The 11,253-nt window shown below is 33.4% G+C and overlaps 1 protein-coding gene across 2 annotated transcripts; it reads right to left on the reverse strand.

Moving 5' to 3' along the window:
- Positions 1 to 587: 587 nt before the first annotated feature.
- Positions 588 to 7,083, reverse strand: LOC112522470 (probable arabinosyltransferase ARAD1). 2 transcript variants are annotated; one of them, XM_025131597.1, is made up of 4 exons: positions 6,436 to 7,083; positions 4,239 to 4,349; positions 3,633 to 3,728; positions 588 to 1,354 (listed from the first exon to the last, which is right to left on the reverse strand). In XM_025131597.1, exons 1-4 carry the CDS (start codon positions 6,988 to 6,990, stop codon positions 941 to 943), a joined length of 1,176 nt encoding a protein of 391 aa, XP_024987365.1. In that variant the 5' UTR covers positions 6,991 to 7,083; the 3' UTR covers positions 588 to 940. The 2 variants fall into 2 exon arrangements, with proteins under 2 accessions (XP_024987365.1, XP_024987364.1); XM_025131596.1 differs by having other exon boundaries at positions 4,053 to 4,349; positions 6,436 to 7,080.
- Positions 7,084 to 11,253: the final 4,170 nt, after the last annotated feature.

Consider the following 11,253-nt stretch of genomic DNA (forward strand, 5'->3'; position numbering starts at 1 on the left):
TAATTGGATAATAAATAAAAATATTATCATGTTCGAAAATTTTCATCCTACGAAGCCCATTGTAAATCGTTGACTTGAGAAAACGAAGATCCAAACCGTTTGAAAGTTTCAGGTCGTATAATCATATATATATATTATTTAAAGGGTAAATTGCATAAAGAAATAACGTACTTAAACTTGATTCATATTTGATATATAAAATGTAAAGTTCTAAACATTTAAGTACCCGAGTAATCGGTTGAAGACTAATTTTAGAATATAAAAAATCTATGTCACTAACCACGTCAACAAATAATACTGAGTTGGATGTCATATCACACACCACATCAACATGATAAACGGTTGATGCTTCAACAAGTTACTTGGGTACATAAATGTTTAAAACTTTACATCTTAGATACCAAAATGACAGTTTTAAAAACACGTTACTTAAGATAGGAATTAAGTTAAAATACGTTACTTTTTCATGCAATTTACCCACTGAAATTTTCTGGAATACAAAATCTTATTCTAAATCAAAAATGAAAATTGACGTAATTTCTTATTAAAAAAAATTTATGTCAAATTAAAAGCTAAATTTTCCACATTTGAAGATCTATAAACTGCAATAAAACAAAACCAAACTAAACAAATTCTACATTGCTCTCTCGGATATAAAATCTAAAATCAGATGCAGACTTGTCATCTGTCCCAAAAAAGTTTGAAGTATACAAAAATTTCTACAAAGAGTTAAACTACGAGAGTACGAGCACCAACAATCGCATTAAAAGTTGTGTCCCAACCGGACTATAATTCATACGCCATGGGTTCAAACTTCACAATCGTTGATCGAGTTACCATGGTGCATCAATGGTAGCCGCAGGCGGCAGAAAAGTTTCCACCGCCTGGAGCCACCGAACCCTCTAAAACCTCATACATTTATATCGAAACCAATTTGTTATTACCACCAATCAGGCACTCGCAGTCTACGGTTTCTATTTACAGCAAGTCTTTCAGCAGGAACTTTAGTCCTAACCTGTCTCCATAACATATTAACTGCATCATCTTTTTTCGGAGGATATTGATATTCAAAATGGTGCGCTATTTCTTTGAGTCGTTTCCACATTTGAATCCATGTCTTCTCGGGTATTTTTCTGAGTTGTTCGACCATATAACCGGGAACCAATGCTTCTTGAACGGAAAAGAAAAGGGAGAACTTGGTGTAGTCGAGTTCAGCCTCGTATGGGAGCTCGATGTGGTCGCTCACAATCACGGGAACACAGTGGCTCACAATAGCATCAAACAGACGGTTAGATGAAGGCGTGTCTCCAGCTGGATGTAAACAGAATTTTGATGATTGCATACCGTGCGTAGACTGGTTACACGAAGAATCAGTTTTAAGGCTTGTTTGTTAGCAGCTTAAATGGGACTCGCAACTTAGTCAATTTTACATGATTGAGAGTGACCAAATGATAAAAGTGGCTTATTCAGTAAGCTTTGAAGGGGAGTTTTATGCAAAAAACCAAGTTTTCCTCAAACTGGTCCCTCCCAATTGAAAAACACGCTCATTCCGTCTATTAAAAAACCTCTCAAACAAAAACTTTCTCAATATATATAGACAAAGTAATCCACATAGACATCTTCATCCAATAAAAACTTAATAGAAAACCAACCAAAGAGCCCCTTAATTCAAGAGTCTCATAATCATAAGAGAATCTCCAATAGGTATGCTATATTTTCTCTCTTCTTCTAAATTTTGAGGTTCTCTTTTCTATCTCCTATCTTTTTCTATTTTAGAGGAGAGTTGAGTATCGTTGTTGGAGCAATTTTTTTCTAAATCTCTAATGTTTCTAAAATAACATATTTGTTGAAGATGCTCTAATGGTGTAGGATATGGCCGTAAAAAGTTACTCCCTCCGTCCCAAACTAAATGTTTACAATAAAAATGATGCACAATTTTAGGAACGTGTAATTATATACTACTGAATAGAAGTATAAGGACAATTTTACCCTTAATAATAGACATATATTCCCCTATCTTATAATTAAGTGCACATACTTTTTGAATTGGACACTTATTTTGAGACAAATAAAGATATACACATAATTATAATAATTGCGGGTAGAATGTGAAAGTAGACAGATATTTTTTAAAGTGGACACTTATTTCTAGACTAACTAAAATATAAACACATACTTTTTAAAGTGAACCGTTATTTTGGGACAAACTAAAATAGAAATGTAAACACTTATTTAGGGACGGAGGGAGTACTAAATAAGGTACATTTTGACTATTAGGATATATTTGGTACACATACGGAAATGAGCGTGACCGGACTAGCGAGGTGAGGTATGTGGATGAAAGAACTGTGGGAGGTTTTAGGGTTTCAATTTAACATGCGTAGATTAGTAATTTCCGTTACACCACCTATTTCCGTATGTCCCACTCGGGTATTATCTTGTCCGAGTCTAATGTTGCACAACGAGAAACACCCCTCCAACATACCAAAGGCATCCTTAAAGGTCCAATAAACCACTCCCTTTGTCCCATTAAAATCATTACTTTGGACTCTCAATACTTCTTTTACTTTAAAAGTTTAATCAAAAAATCTCAAGAAAAAACTTAAAAGAGTACACTTCATTTTTGGTCCATGCGGTTTTCCGAAATTATTGGTTTTGGTCCCTAGAGTTCATTTAATACACTTTTGTCATCGCGATTTGCATTTTTGTCCGGTTTTGGTCCGTCCCACTAACAGCCGTTAAAAATCATTAGGTCAGGCCGTCAGGGGCAGATTGGTCTTTTTCCTTTTTTTTGTCTTTTTCTTATTTGCTTTTTAAGTTAATAAAAAACTTTTATTAAAATATAATATATATATACACATATATCCTTCTGTATTTCCATAAAGAACACACAAAAAAACACCTCTATGAAAATACATATTTAGAGTATACACATTAAAAACACACACACTAAAAAACTTACAACTAATGTGTACTTTTTCTAGTATGACAAAACTACGATGATCCAAAGAAGTAGGTGTAATACTCTCCCTATCAAATGAAAATGGCAACATTTGTTGGAAAGTTTCATATAATTACCCATTTGCCCATTACTGTGATTACAACTAACTTTGATGGCATTGACTTGGATCCACCAGAATTAACTGACAAATAGTTAAACACATTGCTAAAGTCAAATAATTTAGTTTTCATGAGACATGGGGAAATTTTAGAACAAGGAAAAACTGAACTCGAGAAAGAAAACTAACTAGTTCGACTTAAAGGGAGCGTTTGGTACATTGGACAGACAAAACATAACAGGGATCATTGTTCCATTTTTGGCAGGACTTCTACATAGAACAAACAGGAATAAAGTGAAACAAAGTGGAATAGGTGTGTTCCACCCCCACCCCCATGAAACAATATGGAAAAGACCTATGTTTTACCAATAAGCTCAAAATAAAACATAATTATTTTCTAAAACATCAAATAAGCCTTCATCTTTACATTTTATTCATTCCCTAAATTTTATTTATTGTATTTTATGTTCTTTAAACTTTTACTTTACTGTCCTCCAAATATAGTTTTTATACGGTTTCTATATTTTGATTGTATCAAACGCACCCTTAATGTTGCAACAACTTTAGACTTACCGCATTTATGCCTTCTCCATTAGCATAGCCAGCTTCAAAGCGAACATCCTCATAACCTTTTAGTACTTTTTGCAACTTGGCACGAACTTTGCCTTCCTGCACAACACATTATGACCTCATTAAATTATTTGGTTGTTTCTGAAAGACATAATTTCCATACTCTATCCATCCATGAAAGTGCAACAATGTTTGACCTTGTAAGTAGTTTAAGGTACTTGTTTGACTATTTATCTAATATCTAAAATGTCCTCCATAAAAAGTATCTTGTGGACCACAATCAATTCTACCAAATAGTTGTTACAATGGAGATGGATAGCGGAGATGGCTCAACCTTGAAAACTGGTCAAAAAAGGGAATGTTGCAACTTTTTTGGGACGGATAGAATATCTGATGTATTCATTCATGTTGGTTGTGACATACAGCTTTTCTCACTGTTCTTCCTCGGAAGAAAAGAAGTGTGGTTCGCAACTTGTAAGGGTTTGGAGGGTCATCATCCATGAAAGACTCCACAACATGCATATAAGGAGCAACCACATCTTTGCGTAGATTTGACATGATTTTTGAGTAACGCCCAAAATCAGCAACAATGAGTATAGATGCATTCACCTCTTCCCTAAGAAATCTGAAAGCATTGGGATGGTGCATAGGAATCACATGATCTCTTCCTGAAGTCCTTTGCCAATAGCTAGATTTCCTCAAGAATTTAAGGATGTCAACCTGTAATAAAGCATTAGGCTCAGATCAACTCTCAAGTTTAGAAGTGTGTAACACCTTAATGGTTAATTAATTGTATACCGAATGTAACTAGCATAAGGTTCTTGAACAGGACTATTACATTACCTAATTAAGATACATCCAACATCTAAACGGAACTGTAAGAGATGTTTAGTATTTTTATCTATTATTTTTGTTTTTTTAATCTATCTGACTTCAACAGTTTATTTATAACATATACGGCTTGTTGGTTCTCAAGCAAAACAAATAAGAGTGCATAGCAAACTATCCGTAACAAATTTAATTAAGAAGGGACCACAACTATATTTCTAGCCTCACAATTTAGTTAACACAAATACATTTATTTCATTTATTTAAGAATATGCAATATAAAACAAGTGTTTTTTAAGTGCATAATATTTATATATGGTGGACAAAAACTCATGCACACTCCCACCTTTGGTGAGGCTTGAATCATTGGCCTTTAGGGAGGCTGGGCGCTACTTGTAACCCAGGTACTACTAGGCCAATGACCCTTTTGTGATATAAAACAAGTGTTTGTGGAGTGAATAGCTCCTAACAATATTGAAAGACTTCTAAAAGTAATTCAACTTAGTAGCGGTGGATCTGCATCATAGAGTGTAGTCATAGGACCGACTGTCATTAACTTTTTGATTCATACCTGCAATATATTTCAGTTCAGTGACATCCTTAGAAGGGACCACCCTCTCCTCAACTATTGGAAATTATTACACCGGAAAAGTAGTCATTTCGAGTAACTATGCCACAACCATCAAAGTTACCATCAAGCTTGCCACTTCTTTTCTATTATGAAGAGAGAATTCTATCATAAAATGAGATAGTACGAAATAGTTACATGTTTATTCTAAAAAACAAAGAGTTTGATAGTAACTTTTTGTTGTACTCGCAGATATTCCTGATCATTTATGGACAAAACTTTATAAAGGGGATTGATCGCTCTAAAATGGTCTGCAAGAGAGTTCACAGTAAATAGGTAATTTGATTGTACCTACGTACAAACATTCTATTAGTATAATCATGATGACTCTTTTGATGATACTAAGAAATGGTTTGTACATAAAACTAGAATGGTGGAGCCGTGGAGTTATATGAAGAGCCTAATAAATATTATCACAGATAAAGCTCTGTATTTACTATAGAGGGCTGGAATGTGGAGGGCGGGTAGGTGACATACAACTAAGTCAATTAATGCAGCCTTAAGGCAAAGAGTACATCACTTTTCCTCACCCAAGTCAACAGTTGGATCCGCATAAAGCACCTCATTCTCCTATTTCTTCAGAGCATCATCCAACTCAGAAACATCCTTCATTGAGGTTTGAAGCTTAAGCTCCTCTTAAACTACAACAGCATTGGCATGCTTTGTTTATTAATCAATAAAACAAACTATTTTCAAAGCATTCCAATCTACAGTCAATGGGTAAACTTTAATACTAGCAAACCAAATGGTCAAATACTTCTGCCTGTAACTTAGGAAGATCCTTGCTCTTTATGAACTAAATAACTTGCAACTGGCTCTTGTGCTTTCAATGGGAATTACCCTCTTGTTTTGTTCTTTTATCCTAGTATATATGTCATATTCACACATCAATACATCACTAAACAAAGGAGACCATGAAATAAACACCTAATTGCAAGAAGTCCCATTCCCATATTCATCAACAAAGGAACCAAAAGTAACAAGAAAGTCAAACTGATGAGGTTTCAACATCTTATACACAATTGAAGGATCCTTCAGCAACAATTACCTCCTTCCAGAAAAAAGCTAAGCTGCATTGGCAAAATGGAAGTGGAATCAACTGAAATGCACTAATATCGTTCTATTTGTAGCACTTTCTACAAATATCAACATGGTGAGCAATTTCTCCTAACAATTTGAAGATATTGAGATAGAAATGTAATCATACTCCAACGACATCCAAAGTACAGTGCAGCTTCTTTGGGGATACGAGAGATCACCATTATGTGCACAAAAGTGAGTCGAAAACTCATCTTAAAAGCATCAACAATTAGGCTACGTGGTTACGATGAAACCTCAAATGATTCTCACCTGTAATTGACGATCAAATTCAGTATCCGGATCCGTCATATTCTTCCCGTGCGTATTAAAACTCAACGACGAAAAGAACGGCACAAAGAACACATCCGCCACCTCGGGATTTGAAACCCTAACCGCCTCACTACTCTCATCAACCGTAGCATTTTCATACAAAAGCGACGCCATCATCCAATACTCCACACTATGTTGCCGGTGCAACCCTGCATAATGCGGCCACACCGGCAGATTCCGGGAATTCAAGGGAGAACTATCGTCTCCCGCGAATTTACTGCTCATCATAGCAACATTAAACCTCTTTGGCAAATCGTACATGAAGACCCTCAGCGGAGATCCGCTGCGACAAGGCAATGGCGTATCATTTTTAGGTAGGGAGAAGAAAGATAACTGCGATTTCAGATCAACTGTACCGAGTCGTCCAGATCCAAAACCTCCGGTTGTGATTGAGTATGTGATGAAGACGGTTATGAGAAAGATGACGAGTGATCCGACTGCTTTACCTATCATTTTTTCGGCCAGAATTTGAAAAGTTTCTTCGAGTGTAAACATACATCCCCAAATGTTTAGAAGGTTAAACCCTGTCGTTCTCGTTGAAGGAGTCGATCAAATTTCTAATGGCCAGCGGATAAACTCAAAACCTCGGCCACCGTGTCACCGATCTTTCATGGCGGAAGGGATCTCCAACCATCAAATCTCTGTTGCAGTCGGTTAAGGGTGTCAGACCGACATTGGTACCGTATGTCAGCTTCGATCAAAGAGTAAACAAATTTGAAAGTTGTTTCTTCTATAAACAAAGGGTGATATTCTATCGATCATTTGCGCCTGCGGGTTCGTGGGTGTTTTTGATGGAATTTGAAAGTATTAAAATAATGAATTTTATTGAACAAATTTTAATTGGTCATTTATATTGATTGTTTGTTTTTAATTTTTTAAAAGTATTTATGTCTTATTTTTTTCTAAGCGGTAAACCAACCTCTTATTTGTTTTTTATTGTTCTTCAAATCCTCAATAATTACGTTTCTCAATCTATTAACCTTAATCGATCATTTCGTTTAATCGATCATTACTAAATCAATCATCACCTCTCTTAGTTAATGTATTTCAATATGATGTAAATGTGTTAAACATCGTTAATGACATATTTTCGTTTAAATGAATGTTAATTATTTATAATTTATATGTAAATTTCATAATGATGATGAATAAATATATCAAATTGTATAAATTTATTTATAAACTCAACACTATAGTTTTTAATGGGTAAAATAGACAATTTAAACAAAGTTAGACGCTTATCATATAAACAATCTTATTGATTTAGATTTCAGACTTCAGCACCATCTCTTATAAATCAGAAGTGAAAAAGACTTCAGACTTTAACGTCTCATAAAAGCAAACATCACCTTAGAGTTTGGTTTACCTGTTGTTGATATGTAAGAGTAAACTATGATTTTTGTCCATATGGTTTGTTATTTATAACTATTTTCGTCATCTTTTTTTAAAATTTGCTTTTTTGGTTCTTATGGTTATCATTTTGTTCGTTTGCTCGTCCTTGTGACCAACTCTGTGAGATCTCACACCTTAATTCAAGGGCATTTTAGTCTTTTCAGTTTTTTAATATTATTATACCATAATATTATTATACGATATTATACGTATGTACCCTGAATTCGATTGAATCTGTTCATTGACTAATTGGTGAGTGTCATACAACAATTTTTTATAACCAGTCACTTTGTTAACTTTAACTGATTTACAAACAACCAGTCTCTTAATAGTATGTAACATGACTGAAAATAGTAAATTGACATATGTAGGTTTATTTTTCTGACATGACAGTTCAATAACTCATCAATCTTGTTTCATATTTTTTATTTTTTGTCTCACCCATTTTAATGGGACACAAAAATGCATTTTTGTCCCACTCATATCTTTTTCTTATCCGGGTTTAATATTCGCCCTAATATGAGATAACAGGTTTTTGTATTACATGTGAATATTAATAGATATTTATTTCAACGACAAGGGTGGTGTCTGATTGGTTTGAGCTTGACTTCAAATGTCAAAAGTATCAGGAGGTCCCAGTTTCAAATCCAAGGAGGAATAAAAATCTCCTTGTGGCCACGAAGGTTCAAATGCGGTGACTCCGAGCTATCTGCAAAGCAAGTAGTCACCCTGGGATTAGTCGGCTCGTATAGCGGGTTGGATATCCAGGTTAATAAAAAAAATCGATATTTATTTAATGTAAGGGGTTATTTACCAAATCGATTGTTGATAAACATATTTTACTCAGTCAGTACTTACCAGATCAAAGTCTTCTCCCTTATTTACAGGGTAAAATCTTCAGTTCTTGTCATACTTGTTATCGAATAAGATTTTTGTTTTTGCTCACCAATATATAAAACGGTGTTCGATAGCTTACCAATAACTTTTGCTAAACGTCCATGGATATATTCAAGGGTGCTCAAAAACCCGCTCAACACAACCCTACCAAACACGAAATTACTTAACCTGAAGCAACTGGATGTATAATCGAGTTGTAAAATTTTCAAACCGTAGGTATTGGGTTGAAATTTGGTTACTATTATTTGAACCCAACCCAACTCGATATCCTTGTATCTTTTGGATTTACTATGATTTTTGAGTTTCTATTAATATATACATTAGACAATTACACTATCACGCGCCTTCTTCATATACACATATTTTCAATCTATTATTCATCTCTATATAATTCATTCGTATATATATTCAGTAACCGACTAACCGTGAACATATATATGTAAATTGAGAAAATTAATTGAATATGATATACGTAAGTTTTAAGAAGTATGAATTAGTTGTATCAAATGGTTGATAATGAAAAATAAATTATGAGTAGAGAAATAACATATTCAAGATTAGAATAATAAAAGGAGGTAATCTTTACATCCATTTGCTAGAAAACTATGTTATGTACATTATACCATCTCATGGAAGTCACAAAATAAATGTTTAATTATTATATTTTCTAATTAATTAAATGACAGATTTCTCTTAAATAATCGAGGGAGTAATGAATTTCTCCAAATCATAATTAAGGATGATTAAAATACTTTTTGAATAATTAAATGATTATTTTACCTATAATTTCTCCATCTCATAATCGGGGGTCATCATTGAAACAGTCACTCTACTCTTTTAGGTGGAGTTGAGGCCTGCATATATCACCCTCTAGTTTATTTTGGCACCGAGGGAATACAAAATATGATAATCTTGTATATATATATATATATATGTGTGTGTGTGTGTGTGTGTGTGTGTGAGTTATTGATGTATGGTGATCTGTTATGATGACAATGAGCGCCTTACGTATCTACCAAAACAAGAACATGTGTATTTAGACATTAGAACACGTTGTAATTTTCACACGACGAACGGAGTACATCAAAAGAACAATTGTTTTGCTAATTTACAGTTTGTTAATTTTTGCAGCCTGAATCTCAGTTGGCAACTAGTGGCAAGTCGAAGAAACCCTAGTTCTTCGACATTCCCGGAGATCGGTTTTGGATCGATTTTGCGCTTCGTTATTCAACGACAAAATTTTGTTCTATATATTTATGATTTTGTACAAATGATATTGGTTTTTTTTTCCTTCATGAAGAGGGTTATGGTTTTATGGTAGCTAATGGCATTGGTTTGAACTTTACCAAATCATTTGTAGTCATGGTGATTTTAGTTTCATCTGCAGACCAAAGTGCTTGGTTTGGGTCTTAGAGGGTGAGGAATGAGAGTGATTAATTGTGTTTGGTTTAATATAAGTAGTGTTTGAAGTCATGCATTGTGCGATGATATAAATTTATGTAAAAATAATGTGACATTCGGTTTTAATGAATATTTTAAATAAATGGACAAAGTTAGATAACTAAAATAACATTATAATTCAAAAAATTTAACTACTCAAATCTTATTATACAATTCAAACCTCTACCGTCTTCATTTTTATTCATACATATTTAATTAAAATTTATTTTTATATCGATTTTTTTGTAAGATATGATCGAATGCATACTTTAGCCAGATAACCATTTTAAATTTCAAATGCATATCTTCTCCTTTCAAGAAATAAAGAATACTCACTTCTTAGAATGTCGTCTCATTCTTTGTGGGTTTTATTTCATTATATATATAAAGATTTAAAAACCGATTAACTATCTGGTACTAGACTGATAGAACTCAAAAAGTTTAATAATTGACTGACTGGACGGACAAGAGTCAGGGTGATAGAACTCAAAAAAGTTTTAGGGTTTTAATTTAATATGAGTAGTTTAATAATTTATCTCTTTCAATTTTTGTTCCATCTATTTTGGTGGAACAAAAGAAAAAAATAACTTTTATTCTAGTCAAATCCTGTTTTATCTCCATCTGATGTTGTGCTATATATGGGACAACAAATTTGTGTACTATCATGTTTTAAGTATCAAATGTACCCATAGTGATATGTTGATACTTATTAGTTGTCAATAACTACACAATACTTAGTGGTATATGAGCCTTTGGCCTTCTACAAAGGGGTTCAAACTTCATCAAAGATGAAAAGAGTGTGAGTTTATTTCTTCTATTTATCTTATATACATATTATATATATATATATATATATATATATACTTAAAAAAACTACACAGTAGTTTTGATACTCGTGTAACATATACCATCTACGACTTTCCAAACAAAATCATGAGTAAATTAATACCGCTGTAGTTTAAATTTTATAAGCTGGTATAACATATGCTTACATATAATTTATTGCTTAATTAACTAAAATTAATTAGA

This window comes from Cynara cardunculus (assembly GCF_001531365.2).
Source record: "Cynara cardunculus var. scolymus isolate 2C chromosome LG 12, CcrdV1, whole genome shotgun sequence".
Classification (NCBI taxonomy): domain Eukaryota; kingdom Viridiplantae; phylum Streptophyta; class Magnoliopsida; order Asterales; family Asteraceae; genus Cynara; species Cynara cardunculus.